The 23,847-nt window shown below is 41.7% G+C and overlaps 1 protein-coding gene across 1 annotated transcript in view; it reads left to right on the top strand.

Moving 5' to 3' along the window:
• The window catches only part of reep6 (receptor accessory protein 6), an 86,915-nt gene extending 63,423 nt beyond the window's left edge, over positions 1-23,492 (top strand). The window contains exons 5-7 of the mRNA XM_047049993.1: positions 19,691-19,773; positions 22,978-23,000; positions 23,251-23,492. Coding sequence (XP_046905949.1) covers positions 19,691-19,773; positions 22,978-22,998 — 104 coding nt within the window. The 3' untranslated portion in view covers positions 22,999-23,000; positions 23,251-23,492. The remainder of the gene's footprint in view (positions 1-19,690; positions 19,774-22,977; positions 23,001-23,250) is intronic.
• The last annotated feature ends 355 nt before the right edge of the window (positions 23,493-23,847 follow it).

The following is a 23,847-nucleotide window of genomic DNA, read 5'->3' as shown; positions in this document are numbered from 1 at the left end:
ATGTTTACAACGGATGTATCGCATCCGAGCATGTAAAAAAAAAAGAAATCTCTGCGCGGTTTTCTCTTATCGATCATTTCAGTTTGCGGGGAATTGGCATATCGGCGCCCCCTTCAGGCAGCTGCAGGCACCCCTGCTTGCCATGCAGCAGTTTCGTTTTCGTTTGTCGCAGCCAGGTAGTAGCGGTGCTCGTTCTGAGGTTGCTGTCGGGGGGCGGCCGACGGGGTAGGGGGCGGTACACGATTTCTTCCTCCCGGGGGGGGGGGGGGGGGGGGGGGGGGTGCAAGTGATAAACTCGCCCTGGGCGCACAATGTGCCAGAACCGCCACTGGGCTCGTAGCCCCCGTTGCTGTAAGATGCCTCGAATTTAGCCATTCTCATCTGATCACCCTGGTTTGCAGGGGTGCACACTCATAGTAATTTCAATGAGTAGAAAGGCGGATATCGCGCGCCATAACACCAACAGCAGAACCGTTATCTAAATAACAAAGAAGTGTACAACACTGGCGTTACAGCGTTTGTATTCACACACACACTTGATGCCATCTACCTTTACATTAGCAACAGTAACTCAGCTGTTAGCTGCAGAGCTAATGTTACAGACACAACATTCTAAGGGTAGCAAGCTAGGTAACCATATACAGTAAAGCAACAAAATGATATAGCGTTAACTTACTAGTCCAAGGTTTGTAGCTTGACCAAGGAGAGTTAGTAATGATCCAGAATTTAATTTCAGCAAGGCCAGCTTTGTGTTGGCTCAAGTTGAGGAAACAGTAGTGGCTGAAATGTTTGGCGGAGAAATACAAAACTTTGGGAAGTTGTGTCGGCGCATTTCCAGCGAAAATAAAATTAAGATACTGGTTGTGCAGAGGCTTGGATGAAGGAACTAAAAAAATACTTTTGTTTTGATTTGTACACCCAAATACTGAGCAACTGTTCTGCTTCGTTCGTTTGATAGCCATGATGTCTCTCCAGGAAAAAAACGATATCGCAATTGCCTTTGCACGATTGTAACTCACATTTTCATGGGCGGGCCAGATTAGCTGGGCGGGCAAAGCAGAGAGGCCTGGCACTTTGTGACGTCACAAGGAGGAGATTTTCAAACAGAGCAATTGAGCCTTCATTTTCTCAAAGGCGGAGAAGAACACCCAGGGCTTGGTTTACACCTATCGAAAATTCGAGCCACTGGGGGACCAAAGGCAGGATAGGGGAACTCATATTAATGTTAAATAATTTTATGTTAAATAAAAAAAGTGAAGTGTTCATGTCATGTGACCTTTAAAGACAAATAACACATTGCCAGGGAAGCAGCACCAGGCATCGCTCGAGTTTCCTCTATCAGTCATTATTATTTAGCCAAATCCGTATTGTAATAATTATAAATCCCTGCACTTGAGTGTTGTGTTATTTTATTTAAATGAAACATAACATCGGACTAGGTAGGTCTATACAGTGCCCAGAAAACAAATGTTGATGTCCCTACTAGCTAACATTGACCCGACGGGCATGGCTGATGTTTGCCTATACCGTAGTGTAGAAGATCCCTCCGCAGTTCGGCCCTCAATTACACATTTGCTAGGGATGGGCAAACAATGCCTTCTGAAGCTTTGGTGGTTTCTTCTAGCCTGACGTTGTCATACTCATAATTCTAGTCAGAATATGAGTCTGAAAACTCTCCGTTGGGCTGTGACTACGGGGCGTGTTTCAACCGAACTCGTTAAACAAATGCCTCTTCGCACAATTGGATAGACCTACAACCAATCAGAGCAACGTAATATGTTGTTTGTTGAAAACGAATTCAACCCAAGCGCTCTTTCGTGACGTTGTTGATTACGTTACTGTTGATCATCTGTCCATCATAGTATAAAGCCCGCCCTGGCAATTTCATTGGTCCGTCCCGATTCTGATTTTCTGTAGCCTAGTTGTCCCCAATACGAGACCCTCCAGACCCAACTTCCCGACCAAATTTTTTTGTGGGCGGGGAGAAGTTGGGTTGGCAGCCAGGCTAAATACGAGACCCTCCAGACCCAACTTCCCGACCAAATTTTTTAGTGGGCGGGGAGAAGTTGGAGCTGGCAGCCAGGCTAGGTTTCTTCCGGATTGTGCCGGCCCAAAGAGCCGAACTATCGGCACATTGAAAATGAACAGCGTCATCTAGCAGCCGTTTAAACTGGCTGAATGAGGCGTAGTGGTTGTCTCCAACGGTAGGCTACCCTACGTTATTTAATATTGTAATTAAGGCTACATGCATGGGCGTCACCGCAATGTAACTTGGGGGGGTCCAAAAAAAAGTCGTTTGGACCCCCCCACATTTGCTATCAAAATATTAGTGAATGACTGGTCTACTAGTCCAGTGATCTTTCCATTGCTTCACAATCAAATCCGTTCCACTTTATCATTAGGGAGAATACCCATAGCAATAGAATTCCACTCCGCGTTTTCTAGACAAACAGCATCACGCACACAGATTCAACTCCCATACTCTCTGATAGACGCATCGCACTTGCAGCTAGCACTTCAGAGATGACTGTTCCACAGACGAGATGGACATAAGGAGGTTTTTTTTTGAGGAAGAGGAAAGTAACTTTTTCCCAAGTTTTCCCTTTAGTGGCCAAAGCACCCTTATGAGACATTTTCTGACAATAATAGCATTAGTTAAGTCACAAAGATCCTTATGCAAACATTATGTTAGCTAGCTAGATAACAGGGCTGCCAACTTTCAAAAAACCTTGGTGTGAGATATTTGGTAACTCGCCCCCCGCCAAATGGTTGAAATGCGTGTGTTACACGGCGAAACCGTAACAGTTGGCAGCTCTGAGATAAGCAAGCTTTTTACCTACATCTAGCACTAGGCAATACCATACTTTGTTTACCCATTACAAGTGGAACAACATTTGTTGATTTCTTAATCTGGGTCTGAAATATGTTGTGCTTTTGGCCGTGTTCAGACCTAGGCGTCTGTTTCAGGCAGAAAGAGACAGATGACAAGGATGGTTTTTCCAAGTAGCTACAAAAGAAAACATGCTAGTTTTTCTAAAGACCGAAAAGAAGAAGAAAGAAAAACCCTTTATTTCAGAATTGTCTTCCAAATGAAACAAGGTTGCTCAACGTGTAATTTTGCCAATTCGCAGAATTTCATTGCTAGCTAGTTACATGTTAGTCTGTGAAGGCAAAACTGATTCAACCATTAAAACCAGATATCCTCTGAAAGCTTATACCCTCAGGATGTTATCTAATGAGACAAGAGACACGTCCTTCTCTCCGTATTAGTATGCTGCCCATGCATAATAAATTGGGCTGTGCCATTTAGGGAAACTAATTCAACCACCTAAACCCTGTGTTTTCTGAAAGCTTACATCCTAAGGATGTGATCTGTGAAAAAGACTATAGGTTTGAACACACATTTGACCATTTCTGAACTGTCCAGTCATGCTTTAGGGAGATGCTAATTTTTTATGTAGCTTACATCAAGGCCGTAATCATAATACATATTGAGGGGGAGTACAACGGTACTTAGGAATGGTTTGCTGAACCCAATGCTAGTTTCCTCAAGGATCACAATGACTCTTGCTTAGAGACTTGTTGCTGGGCAATTCCAGAGTTATGGATGTGACATTTGTACTCAAAATGACAAGAAAAATGTATCAGTAAAACAAAGCTTCTTACAATATTTAAATTAGTCATGCATATTCTGAAAGTACTCAATGGGTAGAAAGGAGGAAAACAATTTTTTGCAAAAAATATTTCTCGGGCACAAAATTATTACAAAAACACCTGCGTTATGGATGTGACGAGAAATGACAGCAATTTTCTGGAGACTGTACTTTTTTCTGTAACTCTGTGAACCCTTAAGTCTAATGTAGAAAGTTTGATATTGATATGCTCATGGAGTTTTAGGTGAACATAAAAATAGCAATTTTTAAAACATTTTGGGCTGGTTTCGGAGACAGGGCTTAAATCAAGACTGGAGTAGGCCTAAATCAGACTAGTTAATCCTGGCTATTTAAGTGGCTTGCATGAACATGTCATACATTTTACTTAGTTAGTCTGAGACTATTGAGTTCTGGAGTAAGCTTAATGAGAACACCTGGTTCAAGCCTCATTAGACTAAGTGGAAGCACAGGCTGTTGGTCCAATTGTGCTCATGAAAACCTGAAATGGAGTATGAAACACCATTGTTGCAGTGGATTCTGAGACAACACAATGGCAGAGGCAAAGAGAATTCCAAAAATTATAATGAGCATGAAAAAACACTACTAAAACGAATTGTATCGAACCATCCAGTTCAAAGCAAAATCCATACTGCTGCTATTGAACAGAAGAAAAGAAGTGCTTGGACTGCAATTGGCAATGAACTCAATGCAAATGAAGATGTCACCACAAGAACAGTACAACAACTGCAGGTGAGTTAATCTTCATTATTAGGCACAAAAATATGTGTTTGTTTCCTGTTGCCTATACCCTGCTTATTTATGGCCTACCCAAATACAATACTCCTGCTGCTTGTAGCATTCACATTGAATGAATATCCTGTTTAAAAGGATAGTAACCTGTTTTAAAGGGGCATATGCATGTTAAACATGGTGGTAGAGTAAGATATGTTGCACAAAGGAAAATCCATACCTATATGTGAGGGGGAAAGAAATATAAAATAAAATCATTTCTCCACCATGACCTAAATTATCAGGAGACAAACTTATTTTTATTATGCCTTATCAGTACCAGTATTTCAGATTTCCCATATTACTATTTTTGTGACATCAAAAAAGAAAACTAATGAACGATATCTGCCTTCAAAGGTTCTATGGAAGAACATTAAACTGGGATTAAAAAAAGAGAATGCAGCAAGCAGAAGAGAGCGATTTATTACAGGTGGTGGACCACCAATAAAGGACACATGTTAATGAATTGGGTGACTTGCTGTCTGGTATAATAGAGCACCAGCAACCTCTGGATGGTATACCAGACAATGACCATTTGGACAGTGAACATCGAGAACTGAGCACAAATGGTAAATATACCTTAGGAAGTAAATTGGTTACAGGACCATATTAGTTGATTTGAGTTTGAAACAGAGGTCTTTTTTTCCAAAGGAAACCAATCAAGAGCCAGTTCACAATGAGCCTGAACCCTCCACATCTGCTATGGCACCCCTGGGAGATGAAGCTGCTACCATCCAACAGAGACCAAAAAAGATAACTATGCATGAAAAGTTAGCCAGAGAATTTAATGAGCGTAAAATTGAATATTTAAAAGAAGAACATGAAATGAAAATGAGAATTCTAGAGGTTGAACAGGATATGAAATTGGGAGAGAGGGCTATGCTCCAAAATAATTCTGCATACCAGTAGCCATGGTGAATATGAGGAATTGTGAAAAATAAAAATAGATGTATTGTCATTTGGCGTGAGTGAGTATTAATCATCACAAACTACATTTTAACCAGCCTTGGTTCACTCGTTTACTTTTGCTACATTATTGTAATTTTGTACAGAAACAGTATGCAAGCAAAACTATACCATAATGAATACATTCCATATTTAAATGCTGAAGTGCTGCACTGTGAAAGCAGCTCAGTGTGCAAGTCCTCGCTGGTCATTGGCTGCCTCTGCCACCATGGATCTGCATCATCCTGATCTTCCATTAGCAGATCAGGACAGCCATGCTGCTTCAGGTAGTTGTGCAGCACAGCTGTAGCAATGATCACTTTGCAGCATCTTCTTGGCTTGAAACGAAGCGTATTTCGTAAGCACTGGAATCGAGTTTTCCTTACTCCAAACATACGCTCGATCATCCCTCTAGTACTAGCTCTGTTGTACCTTTGCTGCTCAGCTGTTGTGGGATTTAGATGTGGTGTGAATAAATAGTTACTCTGACCATATGCACTATCACCAAGTAGTAGTCCACTATGTTGTCCTCTCTCAAATTGTGCACACAATGAAGAGTTGAGAAAAATCATTGAATCATGGGTTGCACCTTTCCAACGGGCAACAATGTTTGAAAACTCCAAATTAGGAGTGCATACACCATGAACATTGATTGAAAAACAGTTCTTACGATTCCTGTATTCCTCTGCATCAGGAGTTGATGGACACTTGATGGGAACATGACATCCGTCTATACAGCCAATCACTCCTGGGAAGTGCCCATATTCATAGAATATGCACTTTATAGTTGGCTTGCCCAGCAGCATCAGGGAACTTGATGTAAAGACTCCTCAGTTCACAAATGGCACTGCAGACTTTGCTAACTATTCTACATACAGTTGGTTCACTGACACCACAAAAAATCACCAGTTTCACGATGAAAGATTCCACATGCCAAGAACCTCAAAGTGATCAGAACTTGCAGTTGATTGGACACAGGCCTTCCTCTTTGAGACAGAGTGGAAAGTCTAGGCTCAAGCAAAGTAATTATCTCCAGTGCATTTTCCTTGTGCATACGAAAGCGGTCTTGAAAAGTTATTTCATCAAACTGATTCAATGGATCACTCCTATCCAGCAGTATTCGTCTGGCTGGCCTTTGTCGTGCATGTTGGTCCTCATTTAGATATTCCAAATAGTCCATGCTCCCAAACAATCCAAGCTCAGTTTCACAAACAGTAGCCTAGCCTACTAAGCGGGAGTTAAACCTGCCTCCTTGGCAGATTAGTTTAAGCTTCAATTCAGTCCAATTTAGTCCTGGAGTAGCTCTAATGCTCAATTTTGCAATCGGCTTTGTTTAATCCAGAACAGGCTTAATCCACGAATATTTTAAACTACGTCTGTGCAAGTGAATTTCAGTTAAGCCAGCTCAAACAGCATTTTAGTCTGGGACTAGGCTTAAGCCTTGTCTCCGAAACCGGCCCTTAGTCTTTTATGCAGAATTTTATGAGGAAAAACCTGCGTTATGAATGTGACATTATTCTGTTATGGATGTGACGTGTCTGAAATACACACAGAATCTGTTGGGAAATCAAGAATCAAACTTTCACAGCGCTTTTCTCAACATCTAAAATAACTTGTGAAATAGTTTTAAGATTAAGAAAACCATCTGAAATGTCACTGGAGATTTTCAAGATGGCCACCAAAATAGCAATAATAAAAACCCTATTTTAACAATCTGAAACGTAAGTATAAAAAAGTGAAACGCAAGTGACTTTGTGGGCAGGACTCCGGCGCTGTTGCTATTATACCGGCGGGATAAATGACTCTGCGTCTAGCGCAAATCTAAAATGGGTTGGTCTGAAGTAGCTACATTACTCATAGGTGTGGTTTGGGCGTAACGTGCAATAAACCAATCAGAGCAACATCTCACATTTCCTTTAAGAGCAGGCGCGCTTGTTATCTTGCGGATTGCTATTATAACGGAATTTGCCACAATTGTTAAAAATCAAATTCACATACAGAGACTCATGAAACTCTTTTCAATCATTGACATGGAAGAAATGTAACGTAGCTTGCAGGAAAAGGAACCTGGTCTCGCCAGTAGTGCGCACGGGCCAAGCATGCACCCTTAAAATAGCATCTGAATAACGCGCCATTGACTTCAGACTAACTTTTTCCTGGTCTGTGGCGGAATTGTGTTTTGCAAACTGCTAAATAACACCAAGGAACGTTTGCGCCGGAACACGCCCCCTCTTTTCGCTGAACTGCACTGGGAGCGCAAGTTCTTTCCCTAATTTACCGACGTGCGTCTGTGAAGGGAAAAGTCTGCTTTCCGTTGAGTGCAAAATAGGAATGATACTTGCGTCAGTGTACAAAGTCAATTGCTCTGGGTACAAGAAAAGGACCCCTTATCTTTTTTTAGATGGAGTTGTTGTCAAATTACTATTATAAAAGTTCAGAATGGTCACTAATCATCTTTAGCTGTGAATACTCTCACACAGTCTTACAAATGATTTTGAGTAATGAACACAAAAAAAGTATTTTTTAAAATATTTGTCGTTTTTGGGAAACCAGCATTTCGGATATGACGTTTGAACGTCATGGATGTGACGCGTCTGGACCAGTCTTCTGCAAATTACATAAAACGCTTACATGAATAGTGATTTTCAACATTAATCTATGAATTAAGCACTGAAATTAAAAACATTGAGTTACAAATAAACTGTGTGAAATACCCCCAAAACACAGTCAATGACCCCTTTAAGACATCTTTAATCGAAGCTGTCCACTCTACCTCAGCTTGATCGGACAGGTAGCGCGAGCAAATTACAGAGCCTTAAATGCCTAAACCAATGAAGTCCCTCGAGAACTTTCGATTTGCCTCTCTAGTAGGAAGTAAATATTACAAACATGGAGAAGGGATCGAGGTTATGGCAAAGACAGTTACGGCAAGACAATTAGGCCACTCGAAATGTCAGTATCACTGGAGCAGATGTCGATCGTTGAAGATGTTTAGGCTATATCATGTTACCCATGATTCCGACTATAATCATGATTGGAATGTCTGTTTCACTGAAACACGTCGGTGAAAGGGGTTATAACAGCCGAAAACACGATTGTTAGCTTTGCCGTTTCATTTGAGAACATTTCCATTGTGTTGTGAACAGTGTATTGTGAAGATTTACATTGTGTAGCGTCCGTAACGTCACGTCCATAACACATCATTAAAGTTTTTAAAAGTAACAAAGGGGCAAGATTTTTTAATTAAACAACCATTGGTATAAATAAGCTTTGCACAGAAACTTTGGATGTTGTAGCATCGGCACTGTTTGATAGGCATAAACGTATTCTACAAATCGTTACGGACGTGATTTGGCCATGGAACTCACTGACTCATAAACAAGAGGCTTAATGCATTTAAGGAGTTGTGCTTTTAACTCAAGCTGAGCATACACAATGCTCTATCATTTCCTTTCAATCAGGAAAATGCTAAATGGTAACATTTTATTGAAAACTGGAGTCCATTTACCCCGTTCTTGAAATGGTACAAAACGGCCATTTGACAAATGTTTTTTTTGCATGAGTGCACAACTTGTATATTATGTAAAATATTGCAATTGTCTATAAATTTAGATCGGAGTGGTTACATGCAAAAAAATGTAGAACTAAGTGAACATTTTAACAACAGTTATATTTGTGTGGGCACAACTTTTTTTTTTCTATGGTAAGGGTGACCTTTGCATGGAATTGCCCTGCTCTTGTTGGTTAGTGGTAGCTGATTTAAACTGTTGTATTCTATTTTAGTTAATCATATATTTTTATTTTATTTTACTGTTGCTTGTTTTTCTTCAGGTACACTTGCACTTACAGATTCATGTTGTTTAAATTGTAACTTGCTTAACTACATGCTCTTATGGTTTTTCCCTTTGGCACGTATTTTTGGATTGTTCACAATGTGTGCTTGTTTTGGCTGCTCGCAATGCTTTGGGGCTATCTTTTTGTTTTTATCAGTGACCTATGCACTTTGTAAAGCTCTCTCTTGGAAGTCGCTTTGGATAAAAGCGTCTGCTAAATGAATAAATGTAAATGTAGGGGGATACATCCCCCCCAATATTCAAATATGGTCAAAATGTCCACCCCAATATATTAATATGAAAATACAAATGTGCTACGCTACGACAGGCAACCACGCACGCTGTCCGAAATTATCATAAATTTAATTAGTCCCCCCCATTGTTGACTCCATGGCTACGGCCTTGAGCCCTATACATGATAGTTGATATGGGTTGTGTGATGGTAGTGGTAGGTGGTTTATTGTTGGGAATAGGGTGGTGCTGATATCAGTGCTTGGTGACTGGTGGTGACGGGGTAGGGGCTGATGGACATCAAAACAGATTGACAAGCTCCTCTCCAGCTTGGTGGAGTGCTGCTCGGGATTCGCGGGGGGCGAGGTTGGGGGTTCATCTTCCGACGATTCCCCATCTTCATCCTCAGGAGGCGGCTCATCTGCTCCAACGCGCACTGCAATGTTGTGCAGCATGGCTGTGACAACAATCACGCGGCAACACTTTACAGGTGACAAGCGCAGCCCCCCCGACGAACGATGGATACATCGGAAACGACCCTTCCACCTGCCAAACACCCGTTCAATGTGGGTCCTCGTGTGTGTGTGTGTGGGCCTCATTGAACCTCTCCTCCTGTGGTGTTGCTGGGTTGATCATCGGTGTCACAAGGTAACTCCGGAGAGGGTAGCCACTGTCCCCGAGGAAGATGCTCCTGCCGAATTCTCCTCTGCCAGCCATCTGCTCCACAGCTGAGTTGGCCCACACGAAGCTGTCGTGTGTGCCTCCTGGCCACCTGGCAACGATGTCCCTTGATGAGGCCATCGTGGTCCACTGCCACCTGGGTGTTGATGGCAGTGTAGTGTTTCCTCCCAATCCAGCACGGATCCACCAGGGAGGGATTGTGTATTGCGATCAGTGTGCCATCCACGACACCGATTACCCGAGGGATCCCAGCCATGGCATGAAATCCACTGTGGACCTGGCGGACCTCTTCCCGTGTGGTGGGCATTTGGATGTGTGTCCAGGCATGGCGCAGGAGGATCGGTGTCACGGCTGCCACATCGATGCCTTGCTGAGGCCGGTGCCGTCCCCCACCACCTCCAGGAAGCTCCCCACTGCGTAAAACGGCAGCGCGGCCTGGAGCTGCACCTCCGGGCTGAGGGCAAAATTGCAGCGGGTTGCCCTCCGGATGTGTGGTGACACTAGCGTGACGAGGCGTTGGATCTCCACACGGGGAAGCCGGTACTTGGACTGGACAGCCCGGTCTGACAGCACATTCAGTGGGGAGAAGTGCTGACGCACATAGGCATTTATATAAACTGTCTGGCTTCGCGCACGGCGACGCTGTTGATTAGCAGCAAGAATATGCTGTATTGCAGCCATGGTGTCTCACTCGCGTGGACTTCAGCAACGCCGGCAGGTGGAGCCTCTCTTGATGAGGTTCTAGCCGAGTTCAATCAATTACACCTTTCAGTTTCCCTGATTTCTGTGAAATACCACAGAGTTGTTGATGTTTTTATAGCTAACGTAAACTTATGCAGATACCGAATGTTTGTGAAAACGTAATGAGTGATAGTAATGATGATTCATTTTATTTATGTAGCTACAGGAACACATGGGCAATTCTTTATTTTTATGTCGTTATTTTTCTTCTTATGCTATTATTTTTCTTGCGTCAGTGTTCTGCAGCTGTGGGCGCACATTTATCATCACGCATGGTTTTAGTATTCCTTTGAGTGTCAGATATAACTTTCCCTGACGCGGCTGCAGTGAGCGCTTGGTCGCCAAGAAGGCTGTTAAGAGTGGGTCCGGCTGATCTTACATTTCCTTCTTAGTGAAAGATCTTCTTAAGCTAAGAATGACTCTGGGAAACACGTCCTTCTTTCACAGCGCTCCTAAGAAGCTCTTAGCGCTTAAGAGCTTCTTAACGAATCTGGGAAACCCGGCCAATTTCACTCTTACTCTGGCCACCTTCCTCTTCACCTGTTGAGATCACCTGACAAAACAGCCCTACAGAAGCATACAAGCATCGATGCGTCAGTGCCATACGTCCCATTGCGTTCACACTGCAGCGACGCAAATCGCTTGCCATCGCTTGCCTTCCCACAGTTCACCACGCTGGGGGGCGTTTCAAACAGATTATGTAGAATGTAGTTCTCTAAAGTCACTGTTGTAGTTGTCATGGCCAAGCGTGCAGACTTGGGTTTACGTAATCGCAACATCGATCAAAATACAACTTATATACAAAATACAAAACTGTTTAATTATCGTACACGTTGACATGTGTAAAAACTTTTTATTATTTTACTTGAAGTCTGCTAATCTGTTGATACGACCAGGGAGTTCCAGCCGGGCTACCACTGTAACTAGCTAGAACAAGGTTACGTTATGTGACGAGAGACTGAATTTGAAAGTACAAAAAACCCTAACCCTGCGCCAGGCCTCATTCTTTGTATTAATGTCTTTGTACAAATACAGGGACATATCGTACAGGACTGGATATGCAGCCACACAGGCGATTAGCTTCTCCTCCATCTTAAAAACTGAAAGCTAAAAATGTTTACCATGGTTGCTATGTTACGAGAAACAAGAAAACAATGCGATTGTCTGAAAAATGTGTCTTCCACTTTTTTACTGTAACACTGGAACCAGTATGGATCTTGGGTTACGCATGAGCAGTAGCGCATTATTTGTGCAAACAAATTTGGCATTTGATAAATTGAGGCCACGTTTACACATAGCCGGGTATTTACAGAAACAAATATTTCTGCCCCTACGTTTTCTAAAATAACGTTGTACACACAAGTACGTTTTCAAAAATGTTTCTGTTTACATGAACCCGCATATACGCCCCCGAGCGCCATCATAACTATGCCAAACCTGTAGGCGGCAGTGTAATGTGAAGGATAAAGCCATGCAAACCAATAACAATTTTCAAAATCAACAACTACGAATAACACGACCGACTTCCTTTACCTTTCAGGCGCGAGGTTCATTTGTTTGAATGATTCACAAATGTACTTTGTGATTCACAAATGTAACGCAATTCACAAATAAATGACCCCATTATGCTCGTTGTGTTCGACTTCATGCACGACCGGCGGTGCCGACAGCCGGCTGCGTTGAAGCTGAGAAAGCCATTGGCTGCGTCAAGTCAGCCGGGCTGCAGGCGACGCCGGCGCTGGATGAAGTCGAACGCACGTGTTACTATAAACAGGACGCTCTCATGACGTGATGCTTTTTTAGTCCCATACTGTGAGCTTTGAGAACCTAAAACTCTGTTTAAGCTAGTGTACACGCAAACACAAAAACAGAGTTTTCAGAAATCTCCACTTTGGCCAGAGTTTTTAGAAATGATCGTTTTCCGTGATAAAACCTCAGTTTTCGTGTAAATGAAAGGCCAAACCGCATGAAAATATATGCGTTTTTCTTCTGTGTAAACGGGGCCTAAGTTGGCAGCCTATCTACAACCACTAGAGGGACAGATAATCAACAGTGAAGAGTATGTCATAACAGAAGCAAACCCCTATTTCCCAACTTCAGTAAGCTATATCTTTCTAGCGCAGTTTCCATTGAGGTCGATCAGCCTATAGCTGTAATGTTTCATATGTATGCTGTGTTTGTCTGTACAAAGTGCAATATCCCATTCCTATGTTTCACAAGTAGTTTTGTCAACTGAACACACCTTCTGCTTACATTTTTGTCACACGGTCGTTTTAGTATACATCCATGAACTAAATAGAATGAATAGACTAATTTTGGGCATTGTCCACAGGATGAATTTGAACTGGTAAACGTGAAAAGCCTACGTCTTTCATTGCTTTTTGGAAGGTGCAATTTTCCATCCCCCCTTCTAAGAATTGATTGTGGAGTGAATCAATGTATTTCAGTGTTTCCCACAGATTAGAAATCTAGTTGTGGCGGGGAGGGAGGTGGGGGGTGGGTGGTTGGGGTTGTCCGACCGGGGGGGGGGGGGGTCGTAATAATTCCCTCGTTAATAATTTGTTACACAGTTAATTTGTTAATAATTTGTTGCATTAAATATTAATCCAAAATGATTCACACCTTCACAAAATTAACCACAACTAACATATCATTTCTGCATTATGCATGTAGCAACGCTAGTGCTAAACAGCTATTTAACTGGTCGGCTCCATGACGCCAGGTAAGTAGCTAACTCCTGAGACTTCTCACCAAAAGAACGAAGGGGAACCTTCGAGTAAGGTACCTAGCGAAAAGTAACCTCAACCTTCCTCGACTTTTAGCTATGGCACTAATGCTGAAGGCTCGCTGATATAGCTGTCGGTCTTACTAGAACGGCGTATGTATGCATTGTTGCTAACGTGTGCTGACGTTGTGACTGCATATGTGAGAAAGACGCATGAGTGACAGAGAGACGGAGGGAGAGCAGGGGAAAGGAAATGCATCTAAACGAATACGCTGCGTGTTTTAACCTAAATAGCGATAAAAAAATGTTTTACGAAGCGCAATATGTGGTGGCCGGTGTTGATTCTGTGGCACACCGCCACAAATTAGTCTGTGTGGGAAACGCTGTATTTGGTCCCTCAAGTTCCCTTCAAATCACTGTCAACATTAAAAGCATTCCAATGCTTACACAACTCTTTCACCACCTCAAGAATAGGCCTCCTTTAGCTTTCTAAGATGTTGTAGAATACTAATTTACTAATTTATTGTAAGTCACTTGACTCATTTATACCTCTTGCCCTCGCAGGTAGGTAGGCAGACAGACAGGTAGCCCGTCCAATCAATGGTTAGGGTACCCCTTAATGATTGGTCGTGTTTATTACAGTAGTGCAGTGCCCACAGATGTCGGAATGATTTGATATTACCGTCAAATCTTTAGATATATCGGTTGCTATCAAGACTTGAAGTTACTTTCGACAATCACAGCCTGTCTGAAGGCGTGAGAATCTGTGAAGGGGGGATTTTTAGAGCATTCCAGGTTTATCAACATTCAGATACGCGTATCTTCTATTTTCAGATTTCGATGTATGACACATCATTTGAAAGATACAATCTACATTTTCACAATATGTAAAAATATGAGAAATTACCTCTTCCGACAACCACCCATTTTCACCAGAGCGTGTCACAAATTCAAACATATGTGAGTTAGGATTTTGAGTTTCTGTAATGCGGTAAATGGAGGAAATCAAAGTTTAAAGTTAGGACTGGTCCCACAATGTTGGAAGACAAGCTAATGAATATGCAACACAATGTATGGAATTAAAACAATCAACAGACGTATTTCAGACCGCTACTATTAGCTATTAGTTTAAGGTAATACTTTTAAAATCTGAAAAGGCAAAAGTTATTACCTACCTAAAGCTTAATGCGTCTGTCACATGGGTCGGTGGCTCTCGGCCGATTTCGTGGAACTGACCAGTTTCAACAGGTGTTTCTGTGTGTCGCGTACAGGGGGCGGAAAGCGATCCGGGGAGCAGGGGTGCTCAGGGTTTTAAAGAACTATTGTATGAAGTGATTTTATGACATTGCTTGATAAAGACATAATGTATGTGTGAAATGTGTCATGTCAATATGGTGTCAAAGGGGGAAAACCGGGTGAGCATGTTAATTGATTGTGACGCACGTCATATGGTATTGCCTAGGTGAATAAAGAGGTGCCACACAGCTCAGTTGGGAGAGTGGTTGGCGTGAGTATAAATCCCCTGAGAATTAAACATTATCGTGGCCATTATGATTATACTGCTCGACAGCTACTGTCGCATACCTGGCTTCACTAAACAGATAAACCAGTATCATGACATGCCTGAGACTTTGGCTAGATTCAAACCTACGACCTTGCACTTCAACGGAGCCCGTCTTATCCCAGTGAGCCATTGTCAGCGCTGGGAATTGCTGTGTACAGTTACTGAATACAAAAAGGAAGCCGTTTCTCCTGTGGCACGCATGGTCAGATTTGGCCCAAGTTTAAACAGCTGTAATTCAGTCATATTTTTACATTTGTTAACGAATATTAGCTAACGTTACCTAGAGCAATTTATGGTTGCAGACTTTGATGGTTTCTTTTTGTGATTTTCCTTAAGGTACACATCAGTGTCTTTAAAAAAAAGAACACACCGCAGGTGACAAAATGCACGGTGTGCTGTACCGACCATCATTGTCCCCCAACCGTCGTGGTTGTGCCTAACCTTAACCTCGACCTCTGCTACGACTCCTGGCCTTAAACTAATCCTAACCTCAACCGTCGTTGTGGCGCCTAAAATCAACCGGGCCTTCCAGGCTGCAGCTGTAGAATGGATTTTAGTTTGTAGTCTAGCTATTAAAAAAAACACCAAAGTAGGAGGGAGAAATAGCAGACCAGACAAGCTTTTATTTGGAAAAGAAGAGGCATGAGACGGGAGGGCATGAGACGGGAGGGCATGAGGCGGGAGGGCATGAGGCGGGAGGGCATGAGGCGGGAGGCGGGAGGTTCCATGCATACACTCTTGGACTCTCTGGTCCTATTAAAATACAAAACATGCACAATCAGGGTGACCAACAAGATTATATTAACTGTTAAACAACAATATTACAAACATCTAACTGAACAAACACAACAACTGAAATCCCTCGCACGGCTGTTGTAACCGCACTATTTTCCTAAGTCTTTGCCTATTTGACATACCGCACTGCATGCTGGGTACCCAAGGGGCACTGACGCTGATTATCTAGCTGTGCTCCAACTGTGATTTGAGTATTAGCTTTGGGACAAAAGTTAAGAAACGGTTGACATTTCAAGGTGAAATTGAACATGGTATATCAGAATGATGTCATCCTGTTTAACTAAACAGATAATCAAAAATATGACTGGCCAAAAAACTGCAGGTGGATTCGAATCTGTGACCTTGCTCCTTGCAGTACACTGTCTTAGCCTACTGAGCTATTCTCAGTGTTGAGAACCATTGTGGTCAGTTACTCTATAGAAAAGTAAGCTATTTGTTCTGTGGCAAGCTTTATAAGATTTGGCTGAAGTTTAAACAGCTGTAATTCTGTGATCTTCTGAGATATCAAGGCAGGGGCAGGCAGGCAGGGCAGGCCAGCTGGATGAAGCTGTCTTTGGGGCAGGGCTGAAGAGAAGCTGCCCAGGTAGAGAGGGGTAGTCCAGCAAGGGGTCTGTGTTGCGCTCAGCATTCTCTATTGCATCCTCTGTTACACTCAGCATCCTCTCTTGTTGCTCTCATTATGCTCTGTTGCACTCTGTTGAGCAGGCCTCTGCATGACCTGTAAAAGTGAAAAAAGGGTCCATGTCAGGGGTGAAAAATAAAGCTTTTCCCATATACACGTGATACAGACTTCAGTTTTGACTGTGGAATGCACTGGCAATACTTGAACTTGAATCCAAATGTGTTGGAAACCCATGCAAAGTCACTCAAAACACAGGCTCTAGCAAGAGTATTTAGCTCTAAACTGGTCAATATATACACATCTGACTAAAGACCAGCTCGACCTTTGCCTGTAAACAGTGATTCTGACTGTCAGAGACCTTTAAATAGGCTGACCGAGTGAAACTAGCCTGGCTAACGTAGGTCGCTTTCTCAGGCAAATAGGCTTGTTTTGAAAGATCATATATACTGGCTATCTTCAGCAGGCTCTTGTCTACAAAAAGCAGCCCTTCCTGAGTTGAACTGAGTGAAAGACTATTGTTTACACACTGCCAGTGAGTGAGCCAAGTCTATCTCTGAGGCTGAGTTAGAACAATGTACCGCCGGGACGCAGTCTCACTCCACTTGCAAGTTTTCAACAAATCAGAAAAATAATCGGAGCATCTGGCTAAAAGCACAATTCCCACATCTCCTAAAAGCTACCCTCCTCAACATTTTTGGTGTCGACTGAACTGTAAAATGGTGAACTTATGAACATGATGCAACCAAAACATGGATGCCTACGCCTATGCGGCCTCCCTGGCGCACAGCTTATTACAAAGACTTTCACGAGCCAAATCAAAATTCTGAGCCTACAGGTCTGTGGGGAATCGCTTGTTCTCCTAAAAGCTGCCCTCTACCTTTTTGATGAATTTGCCGAGATGCTACATGATTCACTAATTACACAGAGGGAAAAAGCTAGCTACTTTTCGAGTTTGGTTTTCTGTCACTTCAAACTCACGATCTAAAGGTCTCAAAGTGCTCAAACCTTCACCATAATTCAAAAGCAGTGTATTTTCACAAACCCAATAATTGATTCTAGCTTAAAATGGGTAAAAATAGGACTTACCGATTGTGGCTGCCTCCAACACGGCTATCAGGCGATTCCAGTTGAAAACAACAATGGCCGCCAACAAATTATTTGTATTCGTAACGGCAAGCTGCGATTGGAAGCGAAATGAAACAGGAGCTAAAGACCAAGGGTGGGGGCTTGGTCAGCACACCCTTTCCAGAAAAGGATGTGTGTGCGTCTCGCCAAGCTCGCGCGTGTGTCAAGTAGGTTGACCACCTGTCCCCCTTTGCGCTGTATTGCACAGCATATGCGATATGCGACATGCGGGACAAGGGGTGAAAATGCTGTGCGACACAACGCAAAGCGGGACACGTGGTCACCCTAGTGTCAAGGAGCATGATGAGCCTGTGAGAATTTGGTGCGGGCCCTGTGGAGCAATTCAATTGAATTCAATCATATATAGACATACCAAGGTGAAATTGTTTATGGTACTTCAGAGTGATGTCGTCTTGAACCCTATTGGGTTTGAAAAACCATGAGTCAAAATTATATTCGATTTATTGACACAAAGATATTGAGGCAATGTGGACATTTACATAAATACACCCCTTTCAGCCATTTTGTATTGCATTTCTTATTCCATTTCACCCTATGTAAAGACATGTATTCTACACACCGGTAACACATTTCAAGTCGATTGGATCTATGGTTCATAAGGAGAAGGGTTCTGAAGGTTGGACCAAATGTGGACAGTACAGCAAAATCCATCATGGCGGACCCTTGGGTTCTTGAGGCTTTTTTGTTCCCCATGAGGAATAAGGCATGTATACCAATTTTCTGGAATTTGGAATAATGGGGCGCTGGGGACTTAACATAGACTTTGGGCGTGTTTTATAGCGCCACCTATGGGCGTACATGGGCCACTAGCCGTCTGGGAGTAATGAGTGACCTGTTGAATCATTGGGCCAAATTGGAAAAAAATCGGGTCCAGGACATTTTGAGCTATTGAGCCATTTAACGGAGAAGAAAAATAATAATAATAGGAATACTACCGGAGGAACCCTAATAAATGTATTTGAAATGCATGATCAAAGCTCATCTGTTATCTTAATTGGACACTAATTATCCAGACAGGCTTACATCTGTCCATTGTAGTGTGACCATAGATCGTGTGAGCCTTACAACATGGCTGCATTTACTTGTAAATGAGCACAGGATATTAATTTATATTTGAGTAAACATAACCTAAACTTTATGTTATATATGTTATATCTTAACTACATTAAGACGGGTCAAAATATAGAAAAAAACATCGCAAGCTAATTCAACTTGAAGAAGGGTCAACCAAAGCAATGCTAGTGGAATCAATTAAAATACAGTTGTCAAAAAAACGATGCTCGGATACTAATCGGTACAATTGCATTTTAATTGGATTAGATACTCATTTGCAATAGTATCGATATCAACAGTGCCATCTTCGCCTCCTCCAGTTGACACACAACTTCACACACAGCAGCAGAGGGGCAGCGGTGAAAAATCCTCCAACCTTGATTGACAGCTTACATTACAGGAAGCATTTACAATTAGTCATTTAGCAGACGCTCTTATCCAGAGCAACTTATAGCAAGTACAGGGACATTCTCCCGAGGCAAGTAGGGTGAAGTGCCTTGCCCAGGGACACAACTTAATTTGGCACGGCCAGGAATCGAACCTAGACTAGGAGCAACCTTCTGATTGGTAGCCCGATTACCTAACCTCTCAGCCATCTGACACCTCACAGCACAAGCTGAAGCATAGAGTGAGGACAGAGGCTACTACATCCCAACTCGGAAAGTCGGAGGAACCCGACTTTGGATTCTGGAAAGAGAGCAACTAGGGTTAACTCGGGTGTGACAAAATTCCAGTTCAGACTCCATAGGCAAATGGAACGCAGCATAACCCCCAAAGATGTACCTTCTTCCATCATCCTAACTATTGTGCTATTACTGTGTGCCACAATGCCGCCAACAGAATGGCCAAATTTTGTAGGAAACTGTCTTTTATGTACTTAATGTATGTATTTTCTCTCTTCTCTGGCTGCAGTCCTTCAAACACTGGTGAAAAACAAGACTCTGTCTGCAGCACAGATGCAAACTGCCAAAGGCCTACCCAGCACAGATACATCAGTACGTAAAACAATAACACATTTTTTCTCATCACCTAAGTAGTCCTAATAGCACTAGAACTGGGTCAAATATTATGTGAAATACTTTTATAAGAAAAACATAGTGTTTAAATCTGTATGTCTGTATAAATTGTTGGCTGACTAATTGTATTGGGAATTGATTGTACACTAAATTAAAAATGTTCTAGATATGAATCTGGATCCTGATCCATGTACACTTATTCCAGGACTTCACACTGCAAAGATCCTGAATAAAGACCATAGAAGACTCTTTAACATCATAACCTTTGCCGCCAGGAAAAACATCTTGATGTTCTGGATCAGGGGTTTTCAACTGGCTTTTGTCCCAGGGACCACCATTCTTAGAAAGTAATCCGCGGCCTACTGATGTGCCTGCGCTGCGCGCGCCTACGTGTGTGTGTGCGTGCGTGCTTAAAAAACTCAAACAGATCTAGAAAAATCTGTGTTGCGGATTTATGGGGGGCAGCGGACCCCCGGTTGAAAACCCCTGTTCTGGATTAAGGAGAAAACCCCTCTATTAAAAACAGACACAGAATGGTCAAATAACTACTTCCATTTGAATATTTGACATGTATGTTACTATTTTATCGGAAATAAAGGCCTTACTAAATATGTTTGCCTGCAGTACGGGGCAGATGTCTAAATGGTGTGTATCAGGAAGTTTACACATACTTTGTGTCTACATAACTATTTATTTACCCCTTTTAAATTCGATTTTTTTTCCTTTAATGTCCTGTACCGTTTTTCATTCTTTCCCGAGTTGAAAGACTGGTGGATTATGGTCTGTTTTGCTTGCCTGGGCTTTCTTGCTTTCTTGCTGTGTTGTGTTACACTTTTGGGATTGCAGTTGCAGTTCACATTGAACGGATTGGAAGGATAATATTAACTAGAGAGGGTACAATTTCTGGGGAAATTGTGGGGTATGCTTGCGTCGGTTGCAGATGGGTCCGTTTTTTTACAGACATTTTTACAACTGATATTTCTGTATATTTTATATAAAAGTATAAATCTGCTGTGCCCCAGTAAAATCAGAAGTTTGAGTTTTAACAATTTACTTTATTAGTCAGTGCATTAATTTAGATTGATAATCCCGGAAAATTAATGCAGTATCCCAATCAACACTTGTAAAAGTGTTTAACCGAAAACCCAAACCTATATGCATTCCGAATTCCATTTCAGCGCGCTCTTCTGAGTTTGTCAAACAGGCACTGCTGCACGGACACATAGGTCCAGGGGGGTATTCCAGAAAGCAGGTTATGCAAAATACCCGGGTAAATTAACCCACCTGCTGAGTCAAACTCAGTAAATTTCCATTGTGGTATCAATTCGAATCTAGCTTTATTCGGACAATGCAATTTTTGGGGGCGACTGCTATTATCCTAATATAGCCTATATGGCAGTGAATAAAGCGAATCATTGCCCGAAAGCATGTCATATCCCAGTACACCCGATACAGTATGAATCTGTCTATTTATTCGCAGAAAATCACAAATCACCCATTAGTAGGGCAAGTAGTAGGGCACCTCCTGACCTACTAGTAGGGCTAGTTTAGAAGGTTGGAATTACTCGATTTGCTTAATGAAATGCTAAGCCGTGTGTGTTAATAATGAGCCACCCTGGACCAAGCAGAAGGGGCAGTAGTTTACAATCGCCCCTTTCATATAGTGATCCAAGAGCCATATAAAAACCCGTTCTCATGCCCAACTCGTCAAATACCGACGCTTTGTCGCGGCCCTAGGCATCGGATCCGGACGCACAGGTTACCCTTTGGTATGAGATGTCTTGGGGTTTCAACTAACTCCAATGTAAACCCATCCGCGGCAATATTGGACGCTTTGAACACCATTCCCATTGGATAAAGGAAGGGTGGGATGCCGTTGTATACAGAAGATTTTTCTTATATCGTCTAATATTTTCTTATATGGTTGAATATTTTTCAACCCCAAAACACGAAAGTCTCCTTGATAATTCACAACAAAATGGGTTAATGTTATGTCCATCCAGTTTTCAGAAATTCAGCATCAATTCTGGAAAAAATTTAAAAGTTTTGGATATAGCGGAAAATCTTCAGTCACCATCACTAGACGATCTATGAAAGCCTATATGTATTAAATAGGATGTCCTTGTATTTATTCCATCTCCAGGCTAGGTTCTTCTACCTTCTTATCCAATACTACTGTATCTTACTCCCAGACATGGGTGGGTGAGGCTGAGGGTGAGGGAGAGAGGGAGAGAGAGAGATTCATGGAGTCTAGCAGTAGCAACTTGCATGAATGTGACTAAGCGGACTACAATTATGGCACATGTTTGTCGTCAAAACGCTCTGGTGGAATTCTGGGAATTGTAGTTCTGTCTGTTCATATTCATTTTATACTTTCTTCGTTCTAAAGTATTACCAGATTCGCTTATGTAATATTTACTTACATTAGTCTCTTTGAAAAGTCATAATTTATCCATTAGTCCAAATGTAGCTGTCGTAATATGTTACTTTTACTTAACCTTATAACATCATTATTTTACAACTTTTTAGCGTGGTTCGACATTATACTTAAAGAATTCAACATTATACTTAAAGAAAGCCCTTTTGAGTCTGAATACAAAATCTTTTGATATTTATTCATTTTTCATATTTTAGTTTTCAATGGTTTGGCGGCCCACCTGCATTTCTCACAGGTTGGGAATCACTGTTCTACAATAAATAAAAAATAGGACTTGGACCTGTAGGTAAATCAGTACACATGCATATTCCCATAATAAATAACAATTCAGACCCCAGCTCCCTCCACAAATAAACCTTCCATTGTCAATATATTAAATCCCCAGATGACAGAAAAAAAACAACCTTTATCCACTAGTGGAAGTTCCTCTTAATCTATCATAATTAATATGGAAGTACTATTTTAATCTTGAATACAATTTTTTTTTGTGTGTACTTTAACAACCAATTTATTTTGTTTGGTTTGACATGCTAATATTGACATTATTATTAGTGGAAAAATGTCTATGTAAGATATGCCTAAAGTCACATTTAACCTTACAGCTTTCTTTGTGACAATATATATTTATTAACTTCACTTTTTGACAGCACATCTTCAGATAATATACTTTTCCAAGTTCTAGATTTGCCACACAAAAATAAACACTTTCATGCTTTCTCACCTTCTGTTTCATGTCTACTCCATAGACTGAGCCCAGCGTAGATTAATGGTAAGTGTTTTTGGTTCGTGGAAATTGACATTTTATACTGTGGGTCAACAATATCCTTCACACAGTCAACAAAGGCCATCCACCTGCTTTGGTGAGCCAGTGCAATTATCTGTTAGCATCTGGTAAATGGATGAGTAAATACACATTTAGTCGCAATAAGAAGTGTTCTTGTGTAAATTAATATTGTTGTTAGCATTCATCAAATACCACAATGCTGAATTTTTCACTTTTGATGTCTTTTGTCATACAGGCCAACAGGGACAACAGGGACAACATGTACACTGACGGTAATGAAGGAAATAAATAAATAAAGCAAAAGCAGAATTCCGGATTCACTTGAAGAACTTCTACTGATAAACGCCTGAAGAATCTGCTGGAACAGATACACCATGAATGCTTGTACAAAAATACTAGCAATAAATTATAGTAGAAATGTGGACTGTAATTTGAATTGAACATGAAGTAATCTGTGCTGTAGCTAGGGCAGGGTGATATGGGTAAAAAATATGGGTTGCTATGCTACGACAGGCAACCACGCACGCTGTCCGAAATTATCATAAAAAAATGTATTTGTCCCCCCCAATGTTGACGCCATGGCTACGGCCTTGCTGTGATGTCATGTTTAACTTAAAGTTAAGCTTTTGTGTTATGCACATATTGTTTGGTAACTAAAGATGAAAGAAGGTTACATGTGTTACTAAAATGTTAAGTATTAGTAGGCTATGTTTAAAAAAACTAAAAGGCAAGTTTGACTTGTATTTATTCTTGAAAGACTTTCCTTTCTGTTGTCCATCCAGTCAAGGTTTATAGGGATTGTAAGGAGTAATGCATTACATTACTTATTGAG

This window comes from Hypomesus transpacificus, chromosome 26 (genome assembly GCF_021917145.1).
Source record: "Hypomesus transpacificus isolate Combined female chromosome 26, fHypTra1, whole genome shotgun sequence".
Classification (NCBI taxonomy): Eukaryota; Metazoa; Chordata; class Actinopteri; order Osmeriformes; family Osmeridae; genus Hypomesus; species Hypomesus transpacificus.
This window is presented reverse-complemented; position numbering and strand designations above follow the sequence as displayed.